This window comes from Salvelinus alpinus, chromosome 3 (genome assembly GCF_045679555.1).
Source record: "Salvelinus alpinus chromosome 3, SLU_Salpinus.1, whole genome shotgun sequence".
In the NCBI taxonomy this organism is placed as follows: Eukaryota; Metazoa; Chordata; class Actinopteri; order Salmoniformes; family Salmonidae; genus Salvelinus; species Salvelinus alpinus.
The window spans coordinates 47310670-47338183 of NC_092088.1; the positions used below are offsets into that span (position 1 = coordinate 47310670).

The window sequence follows — 27514 nt, forward strand, 5'->3', positions numbered from 1 at the left end:
GATAAGCTGTAGACCACACTATCTACCAAGAGAGTTTTCATCTATATTATTCGTAGCCGTCTATTTACCACCGCAAACTGATGCTGGCACTAAGACCGCACTCAACGAGCTGTATAAGGCCATAAGCAAACAAGAAAATGCTCATCCAGAAGCAGCTCTCTTAGTAGCCTGACATGCTGGTAGAAATTATGAGGGGAAAAAACTCTAGACCACCTTTACTCCACACACAGAGATGCATACAAAGCTCTCCCTCGCTCTCCATTTGGCAAATCTGACCATAATTATATCCTCCTGATTCCTGCTTACAAGCAAAGACTATTGCAGGAAGTACCAGTGACTCGCTCAATACGGAAATGGTCAGATGACGCAGATGCTACGCTACAGGACTGTTTTGCTAACACAGACTGGAATATGTTCGGGGATTCATTCAATGGCATTGAGGAGTATACCAGCTCAGTCATCGGCTTCATAAATAACTGCATCAACGACATCGTTCCCACAGAGACGACACATATCCCAACCAGAAGCCATAGATTACAGGCAACATACGCACCAAGCTAAAGCTGCCGATTTTCAAGGAGCTGGACACTAATCCAGACGCTTATAAGAAATCCCGCTATGTCTAAAAACGAACCAACAAACAGGCAAAGCTTCAATGCTAAGATTGAATCCTACTACACCGGCTCTGACGCTCGTCGGATGTGGCAGGGGTTGCAAACTATTACGGACTACAAATGGAAATCCAGCCGCGAGCTGCCCATTGACAGAAGCCTACCAGACGAGCTAAATGCCTTTTATGCTCGCTTCGAGGCAAGCAACACTGAAGCATGCATGAGAGCACTAGCTGTTCCGGACAACTGTGTGATCACGCTCTCCGTAGCCAATGTGAGCAAGACCTTTTAAACAGGTCAAAATTCACAAAGCCGTGGGGCTAGACGGATTACCAGTACGTGTACTCAAAGCATGTGCGGACCAACTGGCAAGTGTTTCCACTGACACTTTCAACCAGTCTGTTTCCTGACTCAAACCTAATAGCACTTTAGATATATATTTGTTTATATAGCTCATTTGGACATATTCTTTCAATAAAACAAAAAATGTGTCCACAATTCGCAGATTTCTCAATCGCTAGTTGACTGACAACGGAGCAGAGCTAGCAGTGCACAAAGATACATCGTGAGTCACCTGACCTGTTTTTGCAGCTTTCCCGTTCTAGACTGAAGGGAGAGAGAGTATGGAATCACTTGGGAACTTTTGGATTTGAGATAAACTTCTCTTTTAATTGCTGCTAAAAATAGTAAATCATGCAGAGGTGAGTCTTAAACTTTAAGTTTAATTTTCACTTGATCTCCCACTTGATCCCCCATTGACATCAATGCATAACTAAGTGATAATGTGACTTAAAACAGAAGTTAAGATTTTCCCTCAGTGCTTAGTGAGAGCTCTTAAGGGCTTAGAGTTTATGCAAATGTACTAAGGCCCTATTCATTAATTAAGTGGTTAAAAAAAGAGAAAGTTGGTTATTTCTGTTCCTACACTTTTTTTTGACAATTTCTGCAGGTGTTACCCAGACAGACATGTGGCCTCTTTACTCACACCATCTTCTATAACGAGTACCCAGGAGGCTCCAAAGAGCTGGACAAGAGCATCAGGGGAGGAGAGCTGTTCCTCACTGTCCTCCTCAACCCTGTAAGTTTATTTCGCTCTCAAGATACTCTGCCTCTCCTTACTGGAGCTGCTACCTTCTTCAGGCCGCTGCTCTATGTGACCTGAGAAACTTAATTCTGGAAAAGTCTTAGCTTGGGAAAATGATCTGTAACTTTGACTTTTGTGTAAATCATTAATTGATGTCAATCTGTGCTACAATTTTAGTTTCACGAGTGGGATTTTGCCTAGTGTGCATTTAAGACGCGTAGACAAACAGTGAAAGGTCTCACTTCCCTACTCATCTGTTGGTATAGTCCTCTGACTCCTCTGTCTTCCTCCAGATCAGCATCTTCATGACCCACCTGTCTAACTATGGAAATGACCGGCTGGGCCTGTACACCTTTGAGTCCCTGGTGAAGTTTGTTCAGTGTTGGACCAACTTGCGGCTGCAGACACTCCCCCCCATGCAGCTGGCTGACAAATACTTCCAGATCTTCCCTGAGGAGAGAGACCCCCTCTGGCAGGTTAGGGGACTGCAATGATCAATTATTATTACAGACGTGATAATCCATTAGTTGTTAGTTACTGTTTCCTATTTTAGATATGTACTGTTTATTGAGATTATTGTAATTACATTTGGCCCATAATTTCATTTTATTTTGCAATGAAATGACTTAATGATAAGCTAGCTATATGTATTAGAGACCGTAACCCCTCTTTATCTGTCCTCAGAACCCATGTCATGACAAGAGACATAAAGACATCTGGTCGAAAGAAAAGACCTGTGATAGATTACCGAGGTTCCTGGTCATAGGCCCACAGAAAACAGGTGAGACCCTGCAGCCAAGCATTTTCCTAAGACACCTACACTCTCTCGCTCGCCACATACTCTCTTGGCCAAAATGAGTTGCGTGATGGCGTTTGTGGTGGCGAGTTTCAGTCAAAGTGTATATTCATGTGTGTTCTTTCAGGCACCACAGCCCTGCACTCGTTCCTGAGCCTCCACCCTGCCATCACCAGTAGCTTCCCCAGTCTTGTCACCTTTGAGGAGATCCAGTTCTTTAGCGGCCCCAACTACAACAATGGCATTGACTGGTAAGACGACTTTGCTGCCCACTCGGAGGATTTAAACACTCTAATGAAGCCTGTAGCCTTATTTTGTCTGAACTGATCTAAGAGCCTATATGATATCCATATGGTAGCACCTTCGGAAAGTATTCAGACCCCTTGACTTTTTCCACATTTTGTTAGGTTACAGCCTTATTTTAAAATGTATTAAATAGCTTTTTTTCCCCTCATCAATCTACACCCAATACCTGATAATGACAAACCAAAATAGTTTTTTTGAAATTTTAGCAAATGTATTAAAAATGATATCACATTTACATATGTATTCAGACCCTTCACTCAGTACTTTGTTGACGCGCCTTTGGCAATAATTACAGCCTTGAGACTTCTTGGATATGACGCTATAAGCTCGGTACACCTGTATTTGCGGCGTTTCTCCCATTGTTCTCTGCAGATCCTCCCAAGCTCTGTCAGGTTGGATGGTGAGCGTCGTTGAACAGCTATTTTCAGGTCACTCCGGAGATGTTAGATCGGGTTCAAGTCTGGGCTCTGGCTGGGCCACTCAAGGACATTGAGACTTGTCCCGAAGCCACTCTTGCATTGTCTTGGCTATGTGCTTAGGGTCGTTGTCCTGTTGGAAGGTGACCTTCGCCCCAGTCTGAGGTCCTGAGCACTCTGGGGCAGGTTTTCGTCAAGGATATCTCTGTACTTTGCTCCGTTCATCTTTGCCTCGATCCTGACTAGTCTCCCAGTCCCTGCCACTGAAAAACATCCCTACAGCATAATGTTGCCACCACAGTCTATGGACAATTCCTTCGACCTCATGGTTTGGTTTTTGCTCTGACATGTACTGTCAACTGTGGGATCTTATATAGACAGGTGTGTGCCTTTCCAAATCATGTCCAATCAATTGAATTTACCACAGGTGGACATTTCAAGGATGATCAATGGAAACAGTATGCACCTGAGCTCAATTTCGAGTCTCATAGCAAAGGGTCTGAATAATTATGTAAATAAGCTGTTTTTTAAATATTTTTTTATACATATTCTAAAAGCTGTTTTCGCTTTGTCATTATGGGGTATTGTGTTTAGATTGCTGATTTTAGAATAAGGCCATAACGTAGCAAAATGTGGAAAATGTCAAGATGTCTGAATACTTTCCAAAGGCACTGTGGTTCCTTCATGCTTACTTGTAGTGTAGTCTTCCTCCATATTGCTCTCACGTATCTATTTCTTTCATATCAGTGAGAATGTATAACAGTATGGTCCATTAGGTGGAAAGGGACATGATGCAGGAAGACATTCAAATGACATAAGCTCTCCTATGGCCCCTCGCTAACAGTAACTGCTCTCCCCCGTCCTCTCTTCAGGTACATGGACTTCTTCCCCTTCCCATCGAATGTCAGTACAGACTTCATGTTTGAGAAAAGTGCCAACTACTTTGACACGGAGGTAGCCCCTAAGAGAGCGGCCGCCCTGCTGTCCCGGGCCAAGATCCTTGCTGTGCTCATCAACCCAGCGGACCGCGCCTACTCCTGGTACCAGGTGGGTCTGTCACACTCTTAACTTCCTCAGCCATAATATGAACCATCAGGGTCATGAAATATAAACTGTTCCCAGACCATTTGTCAAGACCGTTAAGTGACCACATGGAAAGGATACTCCTGGCTGCCTCACTCCAGAGAAAATAAATGCCATCTGTTTTTATTTGAGCTTCACCTGTTTATTTGCATGTATTTATTCTCAAGAGGCCAAAGGTACAAAGTCTGTCAAAAAGTTATCTTGATATGGGATTCTTCTGAATCTGACTTCTGATAACCTTTGACTCAAGATGTCTGAACTTTAACCTTTCCCCTGTGTGTGACCCTGCAGCACCAGCGGGCTCACCAGGACCCGATGGCCGTTAACCACACGTTCCAGGAGGTGGTGACAGCGGGGCCTGCCTCCCCCCGAGAGCTGCTCATCCTGCAGAGGCGCTGCCTTAAACCTGGGGCCTACGCCACACACCTGGAGCGCTGGTTACACCACTACCAGCCCAACCAGGTAACATTACATTACTGGAAATACACACAAACATACTAAACGTGCACAGCTAGATACTGAAAACTACAGGAGATACCCCCGTGAACAATTCAAATGCATCTAATGCATCCTTTCAGAAACATGGCTTCACAGTATTTTCCATGATTGATCATGGCAGTACTACCTGTGTGGAGTCCAGTATGTGAGAGGTGTGATTCCTGTTTCCAGGTCCACATAGTGGATGGGTCCCAACTGCGATCCAACCCTGCCCTGGTCATGGAGGGCATCCAGAGGTTCCTGGGGGTCACACCCATCTTCAACTACACCCAGGCTCTGACGTATGATGAAAGTAAAGGGTTCTGGTGCCAGAGGGTGGAAGGAGCACGACCCAAGTGTTTGGGCAAGAGTAAAGGCAGGAAATACTCTGACATGACTCCTGAGGTACAGTTACTCCATCTTTCAAGGAAAACGTCAGACACTGCACATTATCCCATCTTGTCAGCTTGTTTCTCCGAATGGCCATGTTGTATTTTTACTTCTGCCTAACATGTAGATATGTCTTAACAAGTGCCTCATACAGTCCTTCGCTGACTGTTCTCTGTTGTGTGTATTACAGTCGCGTGCCTTCCTGACGGAGCATTACCGGGAGCACAACATGGAGCTGCTGAGGCTGCTGAACCGGCTGGGCCAGCCCCTGCCCGCCTGGCTGAGAGAGGAGCTGCAGAGCTCCAGCTGGAGCTGAGACTGCACCTCCCTACGGAACCACAGCCACAGCCTGGGACTGGAGCACTGCCCTGCCCGGCCTGGCCCGGGGTAAGAGGGCACTGTTTACCCACACCCAACACCAGTCACTACAGAGAGTGGAAGAGGAGAGAAGGCGGGAGGACAGCCCCCTATCAGGACAATGGACTCCTCCACCCTGAAATGCCACTGTAGAACCCAATCCTCACGGGAGGGGAATAATGGCCTCTGATAAGGGAGTTAATGAGTTGGACTGCTGAAACAACCCTCCCTCTTTCCCCTCGCAGTCGCACACATCTTCATCCAGAAAGTAGAGGACTTGTCTCAGCTTGCAGCCGGTTGGACTGACTGACGCCAGGGTCTGGCAGACTGAGAGGGGGTGGGGGGGGTCTAATGTCATGTTACCCCCTTTTTAACAGGAACTGATATCTTGTGGCCCTGGAGTGCATGAATAAACCCGGCAACATGCGTGTGGTCACAAGCTCACACACACACTTCTCATTTCTTCAGAAGAATGAATGTAAAATGTTGTAAATTTTAAAGCTGTTGTATATTGTTGGTGGGGGATGGGTGGGAAATGTGACAGAATAGACATGAACTAAACAAGACAGCAAACTCTAGTGCTATGGACAAAGACGTGTGCCGTAGGATGGATGTAGTGCATCACAGGCCACGGCTCCTACAGACTGCATTCCACTACCCCAAAGCTGAGGCCTTTGGAGTACATTCTGATAAACAAATGGTCTAATAGGCCCCACAAGTCTTCAGAGAAACCCACACACTTTAACCATGCACATTCTCCCTCACTCTCACGTAGGTACCCAGTCAGTTTAGAGCTAGATGAGCTAGAGAGAGGTTCTAGGTCTCTCTGCTTGTGAGTGTCTGTCGTAACAGGAGCTGCTGTCTTGTTTTCTGTTTATTTTGCCAATACTACAAAACAAAGACCAACGCTGTATCATCTCTAATAAACTCAGAGGTTGGAATGGATTGTTCATTTGTCTCTTTTTTACCCACAGCTTTTGCATGCCTGTCAATGCAGGAGCCACTGTCATTTACCTGTGTCTGATGCTGTCTACAGAAGACTGGAATGGAAACGGCAGTGCCTATGTAGTTTAACAGAGAGGAGAGTAGAGGTACATATTATAGTCTGTAGTACAGTAGTAATCATAGTTTTCAGGAAGGCATATTTTCAATGGATAATTCGACTGAGTCTCCTTTATTAGACTTGTGTATCACGTGAAATACCTCCTATCTAATCATCCTCTCACTAGCACGACGAATCGGTGGAAACCTGTTAAATGGGCAGATCATGTTCATTAATCAGTCTAGTGTTAACAAGGGACTTGACCTCAATCTCTGATGTCCTTTTGCTGGATAGACTCCCAGGGATTAGTCAGACAGACTATAATGAACAAGCAGAAAAATGAAATATATGAAATAAGTAATGTACTCAACTGTAATATTCTTGTGATTTATTGACACACACAAGATGCAACATTTAGATCCTGGAAGGATGGACTAGCACACACAAACCGGACACAACTTATGTTGAAATGTTATTTTTATTCAATGTTTCTTGTTTAAATAACAAAGATATGATCTACTAACATTCAAACAAACACTTGATAGTTTTAAAGTAATGATTTTCTTTATTGTATGGTCATGCAAAAATCCAGCATCCAAATGACAACTCAGAGTATAGTCATATGCATCCCCTCACTATATGGTTACAATGCAGTACATTTACAAATCAAGGGAAGCATACCAAGCTACGGCTTTTTTTTGTACTTTTTTTTTTACGTGATACATCACTTCATTTCAATATTTGAGACAGAGCCATTTTCATTGACCTTGAAGGTGCAAGTAACATATATAGATTTCCATTTCTTAAGTAAACACAGACAGTAAAAAATATTACCAGAAAGAAGACATGCATATTTTTCCTCTTGTAAAACTGCATATATATTTTGTTATTAAAGTCTGGCTTTTAATATTTATTTTTCATTATTCTTTCTTTTTGTTGTATATCAAGTCTCTCTCCCTATCCTGCTGGCCAGTAAGGTATAGTATAATCAAAGGTTAATTGTCCTACCCTCAGGAACTACTATTTCTCTCTTCTTCCTTTTGAATTATTTTTAAAAATTGAAATCAACTGGATGGTTATACTCTTTCACATGAACATTCCCATGGCTGTATGAACACACAATGAATGGAAGTATCAGGCCCAGTGGGGGAGAGAGGTGAATGCCCACAGCGCAAAGTCAGGAAAACTACTCGGATCCAAAACAACATCACAGTTCAGTACTGTATACATCACGTCATGGTGCAAAGGGGAATACAGTCTCATGGCAGATATGTCACAACACCCAGCAGCACAAGCAATAGGGTGGGCGGGGCCACATGTGACTCGTGATAAAAACAGCACAAGTTTTGTTTTAACATGTTTCCTTCAACACGTTTTGATATAATTTTTGATATCATCGGTAGGTTATTTTTTCAGCTTTTTGGTACCCGGCCTTCGACAGGTTCAATGGAAAACGAGTACTATGGAGCTGCTTAGCACAGAAGTGAAGGGGTAAACGGCAAGCTTCACCCCACTGGCGGTACAAAGTCACACAAGTTTCTACAACACGGTGAAAAACAGTGTTCCAATGTTTTACCATCAACACAAAGATATGTTTTTTAAAGTGAGACTGTTTCGAGTGTGTTTATTTTCTGTGTCTGTCCATATATATTAAAATATATTTTGCATTGGGAGTACACCGTGTGTGCGTGTTGATTCCATGTGTATTGTGGCATTGTCTGCATGTGTGTGGGGGGTTGGACAGGGTGTGATTTGCTAGCAGCCTGAGCCCCATCCCTCACCTCAACTGCCTCCCCATATTTCAGCTCCAATCTCAAAAGAAAAGTCAGATCACTCATAATAATACCACCAGTAAGAACACTAACATCTAGAACCGTTACAACAGAAACCGTGACAAAGGGACCAATCCATTGATTGCTTTCACCGTGGCTCCCAAGCACCCAGCCTCCACCGTCCCATCCAATCTTATGCCCAGCCAGAGGTCTGACATGCCACGGGTCAACTCAGCACCCCACTTTAATGCATTCTCATTTTCACATGCTTTTAAAGAGAGGTACGGCAAGCAAAGAAAGACAATGTACGTTAGAGAACAGGACGGGGACCAAAACAAGAGACAGGCAAAGGGTGACATCGTCACACTGAATGGCACTAAAAGCTACACAGCTGATTAGCAGGGTCGCTCGCTATAGAAACACAGGTAGAGACCCCAGGAGTGGGCGAGCTTAACCTGAAGTTGCAGAAAAGTTCACCTGGGGAGTGAACAGAACAGCATTGAGTCTCAAATTTATGTGCAAAACAGTACAGGCCATTTTAGACCCCCCCCCCCAATTGATCAAACATGCTAAAATCATAGTAGGAAACGATACAAGGGAGAGGTATCCGAGCTTTCAGAGTTTGTGGGTTGGGGCCTCTGCCAGAATAGTATCAGTTGGCTTGACTGATTGTGTCATGTGCCCTCTAGAGGCCAAAAGGAAGATGGCAAACTCAGCACTGAAAACCGATGGTAGTGTTCTGCAACTTCAGGTTGTGCTGGTCAGGAGATTGTGGCTGAAGCTGGAGGAGCAGGCTGGTTTATAGACCCAAAGGGCACAGCACAGGGGCTTGGGGTTTGGGCCTTGTGTGAGTGTGTATGTACACAGGGGATCTCACACTGCAAAAGAGCCTGAATAGGGACAGGAGAACACACATTCACTCTCACACACACATCCATTTTCCAAACTGAAAGTAAAGAGTATTTTCCCTTTCTCCTTATAAATATCTATGTATACATTACTATATTAAATAAAGTCCCCATTTAAAAATGATCTTCTTCAAACACAAAATTCTTTCAAATAAAGCATCATTCAGGGGATAAAAATTAAGAGTTCCACAATAACACATATGAATACTAAAACACTGTCCCTTCTGAAACCCACCTAACCCATAAAAACATACATCTACATTAAAACAATATATTTAAATGCCTAAAGTCTACACTTTGGTGTTCTTAATTCTAATACTAAGTATCATCATTTAGTTTTTTTCTTACATTTCCCCTCCTAGCATTTGTTTGCATCCAAAAAAAGAAAGAAAACAACTAGATTCATTGTGAAACAAAACAAAAAAACAACCACCACTAATATTAGGGTGTGTGCTCCTTTTTTATATAGAAAATTCATATTTAATCATTGTTGTTGATTAATGTGACATTTTTTTCAATAATTTCATATTTTTTGTACATATGTTAATACTTTAAACACCTTTCCAAACAAAGGGCAAAAAATATGGATCCATTGAAAAAGAACAAGACCGCGCGCACCCCTATGGGCGTCAGAAGCATGCACTGTCCAGAGGGGAGGGCCTCGGCCCCAGCCGGCCCCCAACATCTAGCTAGGGTTGGACTGGATTGGTTATGGTGGTGTTGTCGGTTGGCTTTTAAATATAATTTATTTTAATTTTTTCCCCCCAAGGACTGTAAACTTCAAGCGGTCTCTTTCCGGCCGGGCTCCAGGCGCCAATCCAACCACTGAGAGGAAATGTTCCAATCGGCTTCAGAATTCAGGCAAAGCTGAGGAAAAGAGAGAGAGAGAGAGAGAGAGAGTGGTGGGGAGTGCACAGGGCAGCCTCTCCAAACTACTCCTGAGTTTACAACACTATAATAGGTTTATATACAGCAGAGGAGGCTCCTCAGAGGAGGAAGGGAAGAACCATCCTACTCAGTAAATTTCCTTTTTTTTAATATATATTGAAACATTAAAAAAGTTATCCTTTTTAGATAAATGTCACCAAATCACTGTTTTGCAATGGTCTACAGTAGCATCAACAGCCCTCTCTAGGGTAGCACTATGGTGTAGCCGAAGGACAGCTATTTTCCCCCCTCTTCTGGCTACATTGACTTAAGTACAAAACCTAGGAGGCTCATGGTTCACACCCCCTTCCATAGACTTACACAGTAATTATTATTATACGATTTTCGGAGGACGTCCGAGCGGACATGTTGTCCATCCAATCAAAGGATCATAAAATGAATCTAGTACTGAAAGCATAAGCTACAGCTAGCTAGCACTGCAGTGCATAAAGTGCGGTGAGTTGTAGACTCAAAGAGAAAGACAATAGTTGACCAAATTAATTTCTTCAAAATCTAAGGAGAGCAACAAAGATAGAGAGAGCTAGCTGTATTTCATTGTATTTCTTTTTATAGCTAATGCAGCTAATTTAGCCTACTCAACAACCTAACTCAAACAGAGAGGAATGCTATTTATGTTAGCTAGCTGGCTAAGGCTATCCAAAAATGCAATTCTTCCAAGGTTTCGGTTTTATTAATTTATTGCCACCGGGACCCGCCTGTGTAACTGCTAAACTGCTAGCTGTACCCTGTACTGCATGATTGTACACATGGATTTGATTGTGGGTTTACTAACGCATTAATTCTTGTTTGTTGACTATAACGTTAATATGGCGACAAGATGTAGGCTGTGTACCGTTATGGTATGAAGGTTTGGCTTGAGGAGTTTTTTTTACATAAACAAAAAGATACAGTATGTATCAGTACATGTATGTGAGTGTGAGGGACACATGTAGACAGAACCTTGAATAAAGCTCTCTGCAGTCAGTACCTGTGTCTGGTAAAGGGTCACTGGAGAGGTGCGGCAGGCGCTCCTGAACAGTGAAAATGCACATTGAGCCACTTGGCGTCGCGGCGGTGCCACACGCGGGTCTCCTCTGACTGGCAGGAGCGCGGCCGTCCCTGGCTGTCGATGTACTGCGTAAGGCGGATGTAGGCGATGCAGGCCGCGTCTTCCCCGATCAGGTGCACATGAGGATTCAGGATGGTGGTGTGGACCGGCTTACTGTTCTTACTCAACACTACATAGGAGACACGGACACACTCAGTCATCTACTTACATGTGTTGGCTTCATGCACTTCTTCCTTGATTAGATTACAATAGAGAAAGATGGTTACCAGGCCTTTAGCGTGAAATAGTGTGCTCAGTGACTTACCTGGTATATGTTATTTTTCTTCAAATACAACAATTAACATAATAGGGTCGCGCCATGAATAGTGCCTTGTGTCTTTCAGACATTGTGCGTACATTTTGATGAAACACATTTTACAGTTGGATCACATACATCTATGCTCTAACTACACTAAACCATGTTAAAAATTCCAATAGCAGTGTGTATTCATGCATTTTTTTTTTGGCATGTCTCACATCATCTTGGGGCGGCAGGTAGCCTAGTGATTAGAACGTTGGACTAGTAATCGAAAGGTTGCAAGATCGAATCCCCGAGCTGACAAGGTAAAAATCTGTCCTCCTGCCCCTGAACAAGGCAGTTAACCCACGTTATGGTATGAAGGTTTGGCTTCATACCATAACGTCATTGAAAATAAGAATTTGTTCTTAACTGACTTGGCTAGTTAAATAAAGGTCCAACTTCTAGGATGATTTTAACCCACTTAACCCCAAGACTTTCCCAAGTTTGCACAAACATTGTGAAGCCCTAGTTATTCATTAGTGATTAATTGACAATAGTCAGGTTTCAGGTCAACCCTGTAACATGAACTGAACTCTTGTTTTAATATGGTGAAACGTTCCCTTTTTAAATGATAAAAAAAATATCGTAGTGTAAAAGCAGGCGAGATCTTTTTTTCTGATGTTTTGTTGTGGAAAACTGAGCATTTCGAGCATACCACGTCAACCCTGTAACCCATAGAGAGATAGACTAGAAATATTTTAACAAGTTCAAATCTTTTATTAAGCTTGCATTCAATTGTCCCTCCCTGTTGCACACAACAAGCTTCCTTTCCCCGTGTCACAAGGAGAGTACAGCCTGATTTAAGATTAAATATTCAAACCTGTTAGTCAACTCTCCCACTGGCCACACCACGAAATGTCAAAGTGGACAATTGGGTAATATTTGGTTGAGGCGTTGATCAATGAGATAATAACCTATATTCACCCACTCAAAAATACAGCCAACATTTGGTTGAATTCTCAGTGTTTTATCACTATACTTTCAACCATCTAAAAGCACAACGAAGTTCAAATAGGAATACAATGTCAGATATTTTGTTTATTTATACAACAACTTAATCTGTTATCACTGTGCTTCATCTAATAGCACAATCAAATGACCTGGATTACAGTTGAGATTACATAAAAAAATAGTGGCGCAAGTGATCAATGTCATTCGAGATTCTGCACAGATTATTAAAGCAATTGTGAAGATCTCCACAGACCTGCAGCCTTTGCATGCTATCTTGAACATGCACGCTTTCTATTGTTACATAGGAAGACATTTATAGAGACAGTAATCTCAAAATGTGGCCCTGGATGTGTTACTCATTTTAAAGGGTAGGAAGCATGAGTTTTTACTCACCAATGTAACAACACAGTGTGGTCAAAGACTTAGTAACTTAGTTGTAGTCATGATCTGGTTACCTATAAGTACAAACATAGTTATGTTTTTGGGTTATTACATATTTATTAACTTATTTCCGGATAACTTCTAAACTACCCACAATGCACTATTTCTCAACGTCATATGGAGGATCTACTCTGTTCTACCGAGTTCGTATGCTAGCTCGGTAGCTAGCTCAAGCTGAACAATTTAATAAGTTTTACCATCGGATGGGCCCTAACCATCAATCTGTAAATCTGCTCTCTCTTTTCTTTTAATCTTAGGTTATGTTTTAGTTGTGTTAGTTATGTTCTAGCTAGCTGGTCTCCAGTAGTTAGGCTCTAGCTTGCCGACCATAACTGTGGTGGTTAGCTAGGCTGTCACGGCTAATAGCTAGTTGGCTAAATAGCTAACGCTGGCTGGCTATCTTGCTGGCTAAAATAACTGCATTTAGCTAACGTTCTTTGACAACTGGTTAGATGGCATTATGTATTTCCAAAACATTGTTTTACTTTAATGTAGCTGTAAGCTAGTTGTTGATAGCAACTCGCTGACTTATTCAGTGCTAACTTATAGTTAGCAGGCTGGTAGGGCTAATGTTAGCAGAGTAGTTGGTTAGCAACCTTCCAAGTTGATTTGTATCAATACATTCATAAATTATTTGCTTGTAAGTTTGCTGACAATTCAATTGAAACCAGTAGTCATGAGTGCAAACGATTTATACAATTGAAGTTATTTCCTTTGGAGTGTACATGATGTGGAATACGCTGGCTTGCCGGGTCCTCCATATTACATCACACCCCGGAAAAACATTTTCCGACACGGATTCTGATCGGTTTTATGTAATAACTCCAAAAATAGAAGAGTGAGGTGTAACTTGGCATTGGGACTTTTGATGCGTACACTAATGCAAATCCATATGTTACATGTGGTTACGTTTATGCTACCTACCCTTTAAGGTTGAATAACTACTGTTACAATAGTTTGTAAGATTGTCTTAACTTTACAAAGCAACCAAATATCAACATTTAAAGGATATTTGGATAGTTCCATCTGAGCCACTGGTATAATCCTATTCTTTAACTTTTATTTTTGGTTGAGTTGGAGACATGAATCCAACATATAATCTATTAACTGGTCGACAAGTTACTGTATTGCGAATGTTATATTGAATTGTGCTTGGTTGTCAACGCAACAAAATATCCACATTTGAAGGAGATTGTCTTCTCCCTGGATAGTGCGATCTGTGCCACGGACTTAGTCTGGCTTTAATTTCAGTTTGTCTACAAATTAATACTGTATGTTGGATTCATGTCTCCATCTCAACCAAGTTATTTTTACCTTTATTTAACTAGGCAAGTCAGTTAAGAACAAATTTTTATTTTCAATGACGGCCTAGGAACAGTGGGTTAACTGCCTGTTCAAGGGCAGAACGACAGATTTGTACCTTGTCAGCTCGGGTATATGAACTTGCAACCTTTCGGTTACTAGTCCAACGCTCTAACCACTAGGCTACCCTGCCGCCCTAAGTTAAATAAATACGACTAAATCAAATCAGATCAAACTTTAAACTCGCTTTAAATAAAGTTTGATTTGATTTAGTCCTATACTTTAACTTCGATTTTTAGTTGAAATAGCGACGTGAATCGAACATATTATGAACTAGCTGCTCTGTTAAACCTAGCCTTTGGAATAACTTCAATAGTAATCGTGAATCTATTTATTTTTTTAAGTGGAGACCTCTCAACAGTCATTCTCACGATAGCATATTGGTAATAGTCAAAGCTAAGCAGGGTTGGGCTTGGTTAAAACGCTGGATAGGACACCAAAGGGGTAGCTGTAGATCACATGTCTCAAACTCATTCCACGGAGGGTAGAGTATCTGCGGGTTTTCACTCCTCCCATGTACTTGATTGATGAATTAAGGTCACTAATCCGTAAAGAACTCCCCTCACCTGGTTGTCTAGGTCTGAATTGAAACCAAAAACCCGCAGACACTAGGACCTCAATGGAATGAGTTTGATACCCCTGCTGTAGATAGATAAATTCTCCAGTAGGAGGTGCTGCCCAGCCTATTGTTTTTTTCTGATAGTGGAGATTAAGTTGTTTCAAAAGGTACAAATGCAACATATTTTATACAAGGTTTGTCTATGTTGAAAATTGGTTACCATGATGACATAAACCTGTGGTTGAAATTTCAACCTCAAAACAACAGTTGATGACTTTTTGCAAATCCATTGTATTTTACACATAGATTCCACATCACAATATGTTGCCAATTTACGTTGAAGCAACGTTGATTTAACACGTGTTTGCCCAGTGGCCTATTCATTTAATGTTCACTTTTGTAGTAAGAGACGGGAATATATGTTTGTTATGAAGTTGAACATGTGCTCTTTATGACAGAATGTTAAAATGAAAACGTAAATTTTTTTTACCAAAGGACACTACCCAAAAGGCACTATTTGTGAAATGACACTACAATGTTTAGTTCCCTGTTGATAAGAGATGCTTACAGTTCTCAAAGTAGAATTTGTGGAAGTCCATGCCCTCCACCAGGTTTCCCAAAGCCTCGGGTTCAAACGAGGTGAGCCCGGGGTCACAGATTCTCCTGGAAGGGAAATCAGACATACAGTTAAACATTAAATGAAATAGCACACATATTTATCTTCTATGTGGTTAATGGTGTGTGTATATAGATTGTGTATAGGCTTGTCTACCATATGAATCTTCTCTTTGTGTCAGACTGGGTTCAATGACTTCTGTTTCTTTCTTTTTTCTGTATTTATTTGTCTGTTTATAGTATGTATGTATGTATGTATGTATGTATGTATGTATGTATGTATGTATGTATGTATGTATGTATGTATGTGTACAGTTGATGTCGGAAGTTTACATACACCTTAGCCAAATACATTTAAACTCAGTTTTTCACAATTCCTGACATTTAATCCTAGTAAAAATTCCCTGTCTTAGGATCACCACTTTATTTTAAGAATGTGAAATGTCAGAATAATAGTAGAGAGAATTATTTATTTCAGCTTTAATTTCTTTCATCACATTCCCAGTGTGTCAGAAGTTTACATACACTCAATTAGAATTTGGTAGCATTGCCTTTAAATTGTTTAACTGGAGTCAAATGTTTCGGGTAGCCTTCCACAAGCTTCCCACAATAAGTTGGGTGAATTTTGGCCCATTCCTCCTGACAGAGCTGGTGTAACTGAGTCAGGTTTGTAGGCCTCCTTGCTCGCACACGCTTTTTCAGAACTGCCCACACGTTTTCTATAGGATTGAAGTCAGGGCTTTGTGATGGCCACTCCAATACCTTGACTTTGTTGTCCTTAAGCCATTTTGCCACAACTTTGGAAGTATGCTTGGGGTCATTGTCCATTTGGAAGACCCATTTGCGATCAAGCTTTAACTTCCTAATTGATGTCTTGAGATGTTGCTTCAATATATCCATATAATTTTTCTTCCTCATGAAGCCATCTATTTTGTGAAGTGCACCAGGCCCTCCTGCAGCAAAGCACCCCCACAACATGATGCTACCACCCCTGTGCTTCACGGTTGGGATGGTGTTCTTCGGCTTGCAAGCCTCCCCCTTTTTCCTCCAAACATAACGATTGTCATTATGGTTAAACAGTTCTATTTTTGTTTCATCAGACCAGAGGACATTTCTCCAAAAAGTATGATCTTTGTCCCCATGTGCAGCTGCAAACCGTAGTCTGACTTATTTATGGCAGTTTTGGAGCAGTGGCTTCTTCCTTGCTGAGCGGCCTTTCAGGTTTTGTCAATATAGGACTCCTTTTACTGAAGATATAGATACTTTTGTACCTGTTTCCTCCAGCATCTTCACAAGGTCCTTTGCTGTTGTTCTGGGATTGATTTGCAAAGTACGTTCATCTCTAGGAGACAGAATGCGTCTCCTTCCTGAGCGGTATGACGGCTGTGTGGTCCCATGGTGTTTATACTTGCGCACTATTATTTGTACAGATGAACGTGGTACCTTTCAGGCATTTGGAAATTGCTCCCAAGGATGAACCAGACTTGTGGAAGTCTACAACTTTTTTTCTGAGGTCTTGGCTGATTTCTTTTGATTTTCTCATGATGTCAAGCAAAGAGGCACTGAGTTTGAAGGTAGGCCTTGAAATACATCCACAAGTACAACTACGATTGACTCAAATTATGTCAATTAGCCTATCAGAAGCTTCTAAAGCCATGACATCATTTTCTGGAATTTTTCAAGCTGTTAAAAGGCACAGTCAACTTAGTGTATGTAAACTTCTGACCCACTGGAATTGTGATACAGTGAATTATAAGTGAAATAATGTCTGTAAACAATTGTTGGAAAATTACTTGTGTCATGCACAACTACAGTTTGTTTACAAGACATTTGTGGAGTGGTTGAAAAACGAGTTTTAATGACTCCAACCTAAGTGTATGTAAACTTCCGACTTCAACTGTATATATGCAGTGTGTATGTATATATGTATCTATATTATTGTACTGCTCTAGGGATGTAGTTATTGTTTGGATAACCTTGTTGACTATTATGTATTGTATTTGCTCAATGCAGAGAATGCCGGAAGAAGAATGATCATTTCATTACCATAGTGAATTATTGTAATGTTTGTTAATGTGTCAATTAACCTCATAAGGGATGGGTTGCCAACTGGCGATTTGACACAAAAACAACATTTTCATTCATTCATACAGTGCCTTTACAGTATTGACACACCTTGACTTTTCCACATTTTGTTGTTACATTTTGATGTGTTACAGATTTTGTGTCACTGGCCTACACACAATACCCCATAATGTCAATGTGGAATTATGTTTTTAGAAATGTTTACAAATTAATAAAAAAAGAAAAAGCTTGAGTCAATAATTAATTAACTCCTTTGTTAAGGCAAGCGGAAACAAGTTCACGAGTAAAAAATGTGCTTCACAAATCACATAATGCGTTGCATGGACTCACTCTGTGTGCAATAATAGTGATTTTTGAATGACTACTTCATCTCTGTACCCCACACATAAAATGATCTGTAAGGTCCCTCAGTCGAGCAGTGAATTTCAAACACTGATTAAACCGCAAAGAACAGGGAGGTTTTCCAATGCCTCACAAAGAAGGGCACCTATTGGTAGATGGGTTAAAAATTCTAAATAAAGCAGACATTGAATATCCCTTTGAGCATGCTGAAGTTTATTAATTACATTTTGGATGGTGTATCAATACACCCAGTCACTACAAAAATACAGGCATCCTTCCTAACTCAGTTGCCGGCGAGGAAGGAAACCACTCGTGGATTTTATCACGATGCCAATGGTGACTAAAACAGTTAGTGTTTAATGGCTGTGATAGGAGAAATTGAGGATGGATAAATAATATTGTACTTACTCCACAATACTAACCTAACTGACAGAGTGAACATACATCCTGTTTGCCATAAGGCACTAAAGTAAAAGTGCAAAAAATGTGGCAAAGAAATTAACTTAATGTCCTGAATACAAAGTGTTATGTATTGGGAAAATTCAACACAACACATCAATGAGTACCACTCTTCATATTTTCAATAATGGTGGTGGCTGCATCATGTTATGAGTATGCTTGACATGGGCAAGGACTGGGGAGTTTTTGGGGATCAAAAATAAATGGAATAGTTCTAAGCACAGGCAAAATCCTAGAGGAAAACCTGGGTCAGTCTGCTTTCCAGCAGACACTGGGAGACAAATTCGCCTTTCAGCAGGACAATAACCTAAAACACAAGGCCAAATATATACTGGAGTTGCTTACCAAGATAACTTTGAATGTTCCTGAGTGGCCGAGTTACAGTTTTGACTTAAACCGGCTTGAAAATCTATGGCAAGACTTGAAAATGGCTGTCTAGCAATGATCAACCACCAACTTGACAGAGCTTGAATAATTTTTTAAAGAATCATGTGCAAATATTGTACAATCCAGGTGTGCAAAGCTCTTACCCAGAAAGACTCACAGCCGTAATCGCTGCCAAAGGTGATTCTAACGTATTGATAGACTCGGGGGTGTGAATACTTACGTAAATGTATTTCATTTTCAATACATTTGCTAATGTTTTTAAAACCATTTTTTCACTGTCATCATGGGGGAAATGTGCGTAGATGGGTGAGGAGAAACAAAATCTATTAAATACATTCTGAATTCAGGCTGTAACACAACAACATGTGGAATAAGTCAAGGGGTGTGAATACTTTCTGAAGGCACCGTATCATCAGCACCTCCCAACCTCTCACATTCCACATACTACTCTAGTAATTTAGAGGGAAATCAGCAGGGCTAGGGGTTATTCATTTGTCAAAAACTAGGAGCTAATTAAATGTATGCACACAATCTATAAACTCACGTGTAAGCCTCAAAGTCTCCGTTGTTGATGGCCTCAATCAGCTGCTCGGTAATCTTGATGATCTCTTGTTTGCGAGCTGAAATCCAGAGAACGACAGAGAGAAAGAAGAATGGCAGGAGAGAAAGAGATGGCCAGACGCGATTAGAAACCCTCGGAGTGCTCCGGTCACAAATACTTAAAGGCCAGCATGCAAACCCCCTCCCTCACCATGCTTCCTTAAGTTGCACTAGCCCTTTCCTGTATGGTACTGAGTGCAGAGACATTGCATGTCATCGATGCCTATTGTTATTTGGTTGCACAAGAACACAGTTTACAGCAACACTACTGGTGACTTTAGGGGACCACCAATCCCATGAAAACTACCTTAACAGGCCCCAACTTAGCTGCAGTCCAGCTCTCTTTCCCTTCCAATAGTCCGCCCTACCCAAAGCACCTGGCAATGTTGAGTTGTTGAACAGTTTCAGTTCCCTAAACCTCTAATGCGTATCCTCAACCCTCAACCACACAGACAAGTGACACACAACCCAGCTGGGCTGACTGAAATGTCATCGGGGAGCGTGACACACATGAGAAGTGGCAGTCACAGATAGCCCACTACGCCAGACAACCTGCCAGTGAGGTCGAGAAACCCCACATCAGCACACAACACGGCTTATATATACAAGCTGCGAGTACACCTCCGTTTGTTCAGTTCATATTCCCACAGGAATGATGAACTGGCAAAAAGCAGCTCATGCGTGGCTTTATTGGTATTGTACCGTAGCATATATGCTACTCTCACATAAATATAGCTGAGTCAGCTGACTAACTGTGAGGTAGGGTTAGCAATGAAAGCCAGTGTGTGTCACTAACTCTTCTGCGTAGTGTAGCTGCCTCAGGGCTGTCTAACTTACTCAGCTGCGTGTTGCTGCCCCCTGGGGCCATGGAGGGTGGCGCAGGCAGAGCTTGCTCTTAGTTAAGACAGGAGCTATGACCCGAACAGTTCTAATTAGCAGAAAGTGTGCTTGGCATCGTCATGCAGTTTGGCGGCTGGAAGACAACAGGACAACAGCAACAAAATGGCAACCATGTAAGCGAACAAATCAGAAACCAAAATGTCAAACACAACTGATAGGACCACAAGACCCGTTTTCCCAAACTGGAACACTGTGCCACTCAAACGGCAGTTGTTACATAGTGTGTATAACTTCACAGTATAACTTCACAATGCTCTGAAAGGCACACAATGCCCACAAGCAACAGAGTTATATAAAGGGAATGCTACATAGAAGCCAAACTTAGATGAACATACACACACTAATAACAACTTAGATATACCAATGGACACAGACAGTGAACTGACAGTCACACAGACGGACAGAGCGGACACCAGTGAACACAGCACCACAGCAGGTGATGGAGAAGACACTGTGGCCTTACAGCCAAGAGGGGGTAGCAGTCAAGCACTAAACCCAGTTACAGGCCACCACAGAGGATACCGCCTGAATGGGGAAGTAAGAGAGTACAGACAGACAGAGACACCTCCGAGGACAGGGGGTTGCTGTTAGTGAGCAGGGGACTGGAGCGGACCAGAGTTTGGGGGTGAATCTCAATTGATCTCAAAAGTCTACAATGGCTTTCTCTCTTCAGCTCATCTACTTCGTCAGATTCAGCACCGATTTGACAAGATCGGATAGGTGAAAGCAAGTTGGCAGAGACCTGATGATGGAGTTGCTGCTGTCAGCTGTCCAGTCCCATCAAATAGTGCAAGTGAGCGAAAGGAAAGAAAGCCTGTTTGGACTATTGAGATTCAACCTTTGTATAGCCTAGCTTGCTGTCTGTCTACGGTCTGCTCAGCTGTCAGGCTGGGTGTCTGTGTTCGGGCCATGGGGAGGGATAAATACATTGAAAGGGCAGTGAGACTCAGGTCAGCACAATTTGTTCTCTTGGTGGACGGGAAGAGAAAGAGAGGAAGAGGAAATATAGGGAGAGGAATGGAGAGAGAGGCAGAAGCTACATGTAGGACACTGGGTCCCGTTTTGTCCAGTTTTGCACTTCAACAGTGAACACATGTCTGTGCAAAACAGAGTGTCTATACACAGCACGGTAACGTTATTGTCATAGTAAAACGGATACGGGACATGCTTTTGGCAAGGTCTGAGAGGGACAGGCTGAGTGATAGATACACTACATGACCAAAAGTATGTGGACACCTGGTCGTCGAACATCTCATTCCGAAATCATGGGCATTAACCCCCAATTTGCTGCTGTAACCACCTGCACTCTTCTGGGAAAGCTTTCCACTAGATGTTGGAACATTGCTGTGGAGACTTGCTTCCATTCAGCCAAGAGCATTAGTGAGGTGGGGCACTGATGTTGGGCAATTAGGTCTGGCTCACAGCCGGCGTTCCAATTCATCCCAAAGGTGTTCGATGGGGTTGAGGTCAGGACTCTGTGCAGGCCAGTCAAATTCTTCCACACCGATCTCGACAAACCATTTCAGTATGGACTTCGCTTTGTGCACGGGGGCAATGTCATGCTGAAACAGGAAAGGGCCTTCCCCAAACGGTTGCCACAAAGTTGGAAGCACAGAATCATCTAGAATATCATTGTATGCTGTAGCGTTAAGATTTCCCTTCATTGGAACGAAGGGGCCTAGCCCAAACCACGAAAAACAGCCCCAGACCATTATTCCTCCTCCACCAAACTTTAAGTTGCCAGTATGCATTGGGGCAGGTAGCGTTCTCGTGGCATCCGCCAAACCCAGATTCGGCCAATGGCGGCGAGCATTACACCACTCCAGCTGACGCTTGGCATTGCGCATGGTGATCTTAGGATTGTGCGCGGCTGCTCAGCCATGGAAACCCATTTCATGAAGCTCCTGACGAACAGTTATTGTGCTGATGTTGCTTCCAGAGGCAGTTTGGAACTCCGTAGTGAGTGTTGCAACCGAGGACAGATGATTTTTATGCTCTACGTGCTTCAGCAGTCGGTGGTCCCATTCTGTGAGCTTGTTCAGCCTACCACTTCACAGCTGACATTTGCTCCTAGACATTTTCACTTCACAATAACAGCACTTACAGTTGACCCAGGGCAGCTCTAGCAGGACTGTCATTTCCCAAACTGACTTGTTGGAAAGGTGGCATCCCACAACTGTCAGCAACGGGTGTGGCTGAAATAGCCGAATCCATTCATTTGAAGGGGTGTCCACATATTTTTACATATGTAGTGTAGGACAGCTGAGTAGCATCAGTCTGATGAGCCGACAGAGAAATAAGGAGGAGAGACGTTTTAAAATGACATTCATGAGTGCCTGCACCACAAGTGTCCCAAAGCTGAGGTAGTGAAAATTATGGAGAGTGTAGGAGCTAATTAGACGATCAGATAACCACATCAACCGAGCCAGCAAGGCTGCAGGTTTCAGAGCTAAATGATATCCCATGCACTGCGATATGTTTGGAGTTTCATTCAAAATAATGGAGATGCATGCCTAATTAGATGACACGTGCATTTGTCTGATTTCAAGACTTAACAGATGAAATACCTCCCAAATCAACTGTTACTGAGGGTTAAATCTTGGTCTGGGTAGCCATTTGACTAGATGTTCAGGAGTCTTATGGCTTGGGGGTAGAAGCTGTTTAGAATCCTCTTGGACCTAGACTTGGCGCTCCGGTACCGCTTGCCATGTGGTAGCAGAGAAAACAGTATATGACTAGGGTGGCTGGAGTCTTTGACAATTTTTAGGGCCTTCCTCTGACACCGCCTGGTATAGAGGTCTTGGATGGAAGGAAGCTTGGCCCCAGTGATGTACTGGGCCGTACGCACTACCCTCTGTAGTGCCTTGCCGAGCAGTTTCCATACCAGGCAGTGATGCAATCAGTCAGGATGCTCTCTGGTGCAGCTGGAGAACCTTTTGAGGATCTGAGGACCCATGCCAAATCTTTTTTCTTTTCAGGTTTTGTCGTGCCTGCTTCACGTGCCTGCTTCATGCTCGGTCCTCTTTTCCTGTAGTCCACAATAATCTCCCTTGTCTTGATCACGTTGAGGGAGTGGTTGTTGTCCTGGCACCACACGGCCAGGTCTCTGACCTCCTCCCTATAGACTGTCATCAGCAAATTGAATGATGGTGTTGGAGTCTTGCCTGGCCGTGCAGTCATGAGTGAACAGGGAGTACAGGAGGGGGCTGAGCACGCACCCCTGAGGCGCCCCTGTGTTGAGGATCAGCGTGGATGATGTGGTGTTACCTACCACCTGGGGGTGTCGGCCCGTCAGGAAGTCCAGGATCCAGTTGCAGAGTGAGGTGTTTAGTCCCAGAGTCTTTAGCTTATTGATGAGCTTTGAGGGCACTATGGTGTTGAACGCTGAGCTGTAGTCAATGAATAGCATTCTCACATAGGTGTTCCTTTTGTCCAGGTGGGAAAGGGCAGTATAGAGTGCAATAGAGACTGCGTCATCTGTGGATCTGTTGGGGTGGTATGCAAATTGGAGTGGGTCTAGGGTTTCTGGGATGATGGTGTTGTGAGCCATTACCAGCCTTTCAAAGCACTTCATGGCTACAGATGTGAGTGCTACTGGGTCGGTAGTCATTTAGGCAGGTTACCTTAGTGTTCTTGGGCACAGGCACTATGGTGGTCTGCTTAAAACGTGTTGGTATTATAGACTCGGATAGGGAGAGGTTGAAAATGAGACACTTGCTAGTTGGTCAGTGCATGCTCGCAGTACACGTCCTGGTAATCCATCTGGCCCTGCGGCCTTGTGAATGTTGACCTGTCTAAAGTTCTTACATCGGCTGCGGAGAGCGTGATCACACAGTCTTCCGGTACAGCTGGTGCTCTCATGCATGTTTCAGTGTCATTTGCCTCGAAGCGAGCATAGAAGTAGTTTAGCTCGTCCGGTAGGCTCGTATCACTGGGCAGCTCTCGGCTGTGCTTCCCTTTGTAGTCTGTAATGTTTTGCAGGCCCTGCCACATCCGACGAGCATCAGATCCGGTGTAGTACGACTCGATCTTAGTCCTGTATTGACACTTTGCCTGTTTGATGGTTCGTCGGAGGGCATAGTGGGATTTCTTATAAGCGTCTGGGTTAGAGTCCCGCTCCTCAAAAGCGGCAGCTCTAGCCTTTAGCTCAGTGCGGATGCTGCCTGTAATCCATGGCTTCTGGTTGGGGTATGTACGTACGGTCACTGCGGGGATGACATCATCAATGCACTTATTGATGAAGCCAATGACAGATGTGGTGTACTCCTCAATGCCATTGGAGGAATCCCGGAACATATTCCAGTCTGTGCTAGCAAAACAGTCCTGTAGCTTAGCATCTGCTTCATCTGACCACTTTTTATTGATCTAGTCACTGATGTTTATTTAAAAGTGGAATATGAATTGCATCATTCAAGTCAGGAGTGTGTCCCAAAATATATGAGTTTATTGATCCCCTCGCCATTCTCTGGAAGTCACCCTCGGAAGTTTAATCAGCAACACATGACAATGGAGGGCCCTCCTAGCGAGTTGGAAGGGGCAAGGGATTCACCGACACTCAGTAACACCTGTCACTGAGCAGTAATCTGGACACTTTTAATGGTCAAATACGCCTACATTTTTTGGATCCCTAAGTCACTGGTCATGTCCAAATACCCGTACCTGTGTTCTAAATATTAGGCTTTTTGATTATGCAAAAGAATTACGTTTTAAAGTATGTGAACATTTTGTATGCCTTAAAGTGGCACTCCAGCCTCCTTTCACCTTAATTTAACACCTGATTTACTTAACAAAAGGAACATCTCAATAGGTGGTCGAGGTGAGTCATGACATATCACAGGGGGGTGAGCCTTTCCTCTTTTGTTCTCTAATGTTCCTCTATTGTTCCTCAGGCAAGGATGGAGGCTGATGACATCACGACTTCCCATCAGACCAACTCCTTGAATCTGCTACTCCTTGAAGTTTGAGGTTGTTTCAAAAAAACACTATTTAGCTCAAAACGTTTCCTATATCGCTTTGCAACTGGAAAAGTTCCAAAATCACTGGAGGACATCTTTAAATGACAGAATGTCATACTCACTTCGGATTTTTATTTAGTTCAATACGCTGCACACAGGTGAGGAAGAGAATCGTCTTTCGAGACCGACGTGATTGATAACAGCTGATAATAAGCTGAGGGGATGCTCTGTACCAAAATGTACAAATGGAATTGGATGACGCATTCTCAGTTGGATGAGCCTAGCATGCTGATATTTGTTGCTTACTACATTCATTTTTACTAAACAGTACATCCTAAATATCATGTAGTACGATTAGTATACAGTATGCAGTTTAAGTAAATAGTAGGCAAGCCAGATTTCAGACACGGCCATTGGCTAATGACTGTACCAAATTTATATTGTCTTTTTTAAAATCTTTATCTAACTAGGCAAGTCAGTTAAGAACAAATTCTTATTTACAACAACAGTGGGCTAACTGCCTTGTTCAGGGGCAGAACAACATATTTTTACCTTGTCAGCTCGGGTATTTGATCTTGCAACCTTTTCGTTACTGGCCCAACGCTCTAACCACTAGGCTACCTGCCGCCCCTTAGTATGCATTTGTCTGGAATACTTTTATCAAAATGATAAGTGATTGTGATAATTAGTTCCTTTTTGAGTGTGTGGACAAGTGAAAGGAATATGCACAAACAGAAGATTCTTCAGCTGATATAACTCCATTGAAGATAGTGAGGGGGACGTTGTACAATATAGTCCCCTTCGAGACAGGGCTGGGTTAAATCTGTATCGCCAAAGTTTAGCTCTCTAGCACGCTTGAAATTTAAAGGTAATTTCCAATTGAGCCGACATGTGCAGCGTTTACCGTGAATGCAGTCTCCGCTAACGTGGGAACATTGCAGCTGCAAAGACAAAGACATGTTTACACAAGCACATATATTTATACCCTCCTACTAGGAGGAGTCAACTTCTTGCACATCTAGATAGCCAATACATCTCTGTTGCTAGTCAGGAACTTAATTGGTTCCTCTCACTGGTGTAATCATGGCCCCGCCTCCTGCTAGAACATTCGTGGGCATGGAAATATATGTGCGTGGGATAGGACTGTTCCTTCTCACGTCATCAGACCTGACCTCGGGCCCAAATTCCTCGCTCCTCCCTAATCCACGACTGTCCTACCTTATCAGTGACTGAAACCAGACTGTTGCCCTTTGCCTCCCTCTTTAGGAGCCATGAGATGTAACAATAACATGTTTTGACAGAATGTAAACTTTCCATGCACCTAGTTCTTATCCATCCTCCATTGACCCCAACATATACAATCATTATACATGTAAAGTAACCAATAAGTTCTAGTATGGTAAAATGAATAAGTATATTTCAAGCTAGAATCCAACACCTTTAAATGTCAATTGGGCTACAACGTGGAACTTCAGCGCTACGGATTGAATCCAGCCCCTAACAGTAATACAGAATAGTAATACAGGAAGAGTCATGGAGGAACACTATTATGGGGGCCATCTTAAATTGGACAGCATTATGGGGAATCTTAAATGGTACAGTATTATGGGGACAGACAGCCCTAGGGCGACAATACTATGGGGACAGTCTTAGGGGGACAATATAAATGAGTTCAAAGGGGGGAAAGGACACCAAGGTCAGAGTTGAGAGGTGAGGGGTGATACTGCTGCTGACTTACAGGTGGGTGGGCAGTGAGGGGGCTGGGGCTGGCTCTGTTCCTCACTGGCACTGCACTGGCTGACCATTGCGCTGTCCGCGCTAGACCCGCACGCAGACACTGCCCCCACCGCAACACACACACGCCAGAGAGAGAGGAGGATCAGACACAGTTCTGTACACACTACTATTTTGCCAAGACAAAACACTACACCCCCAACCCGACCATACACTAACACCACACATTATATATCCCACCACCAACGTACACAGAGAGACACACACAGTGGGGCGAGACACAATATAACCCCAGCCCATCACAACTAGCCAGAGAAACAGGGGAGTGAGACCACACTATACACCTCACAATCAAAATACAATACACACATACTGTAAACTAGGTCTCTGGAAATATACTGTATGAAGTTGACGATTCCATCGGTTCCCATGTCTATGTGCTTTTGTGCGTCTATCTGTGTGTTTAAGGCCTGACGAGGTCTCTGTGTTGGGAAGAATGTTCACCCTCTCTTAGAATGTGGGGCCTTTTCGCTCGTCGGCACTGTA

General features: G+C 42.9%; 2 protein-coding genes across 26 annotated transcripts in view; one reads left to right on the top strand and one right to left on the bottom strand.

Annotated features, from left to right (window-relative positions):
* LOC139570839 (bifunctional heparan sulfate N-deacetylase/N-sulfotransferase 2-like) overlaps positions 1–6461 on the top strand; it is a 205252-nt gene extending 198791 nt beyond the window's left edge. For all 6 annotated transcript variants that reach the window (XM_071393069.1, XM_071393073.1, XM_071393071.1 and 3 more), the window contains 8 exons: positions 1561–1689; positions 1989–2171; positions 2380–2476; positions 2619–2742; positions 4086–4260; positions 4588–4758; positions 4966–5178; positions 5354–6461. In XM_071393069.1, coding sequence (XP_071249170.1) covers positions 1561–1689; positions 1989–2171; positions 2380–2476; positions 2619–2742; positions 4086–4260; positions 4588–4758; positions 4966–5178; positions 5354–5479 — 1218 coding nt within the window. In that variant the 3' untranslated portion in view covers positions 5480–6461. The remainder of the gene's footprint in view (positions 1–1560; positions 1690–1988; positions 2172–2379; positions 2477–2618; positions 2743–4085; positions 4261–4587; positions 4759–4965; positions 5179–5353) is intronic.
* A 560-nt stretch (positions 6462–7021) lies between these two features.
* LOC139570840 (calcium/calmodulin-dependent protein kinase type II subunit gamma-like) overlaps positions 7022–27514 on the bottom strand; it is a 132235-nt gene continuing 111742 nt past the window's right edge. For 14 of the 20 annotated variants that reach the window (XM_071393078.1, XM_071393079.1, XM_071393088.1 and 11 more), the window contains 5 exons: positions 26973–27071; positions 19324–19399; positions 15460–15554; positions 11158–11407; positions 7022–10109 (listed from right to left, as the gene is read on the bottom strand). In XM_071393078.1, coding sequence (XP_071249179.1) covers positions 11175–11407; positions 15460–15554; positions 19324–19399; positions 26973–27071 — 503 coding nt within the window. In that variant the 3' untranslated portion in view covers positions 7022–10109; positions 11158–11174. The remainder of the gene's footprint in view (positions 10110–11157; positions 11408–15459; positions 15555–19323; positions 19400–26972; positions 27072–27514) is intronic. The other 6 variants (XM_071393087.1, XM_071393083.1, XM_071393095.1 and 3 more) reach the window with 2 other exon arrangements.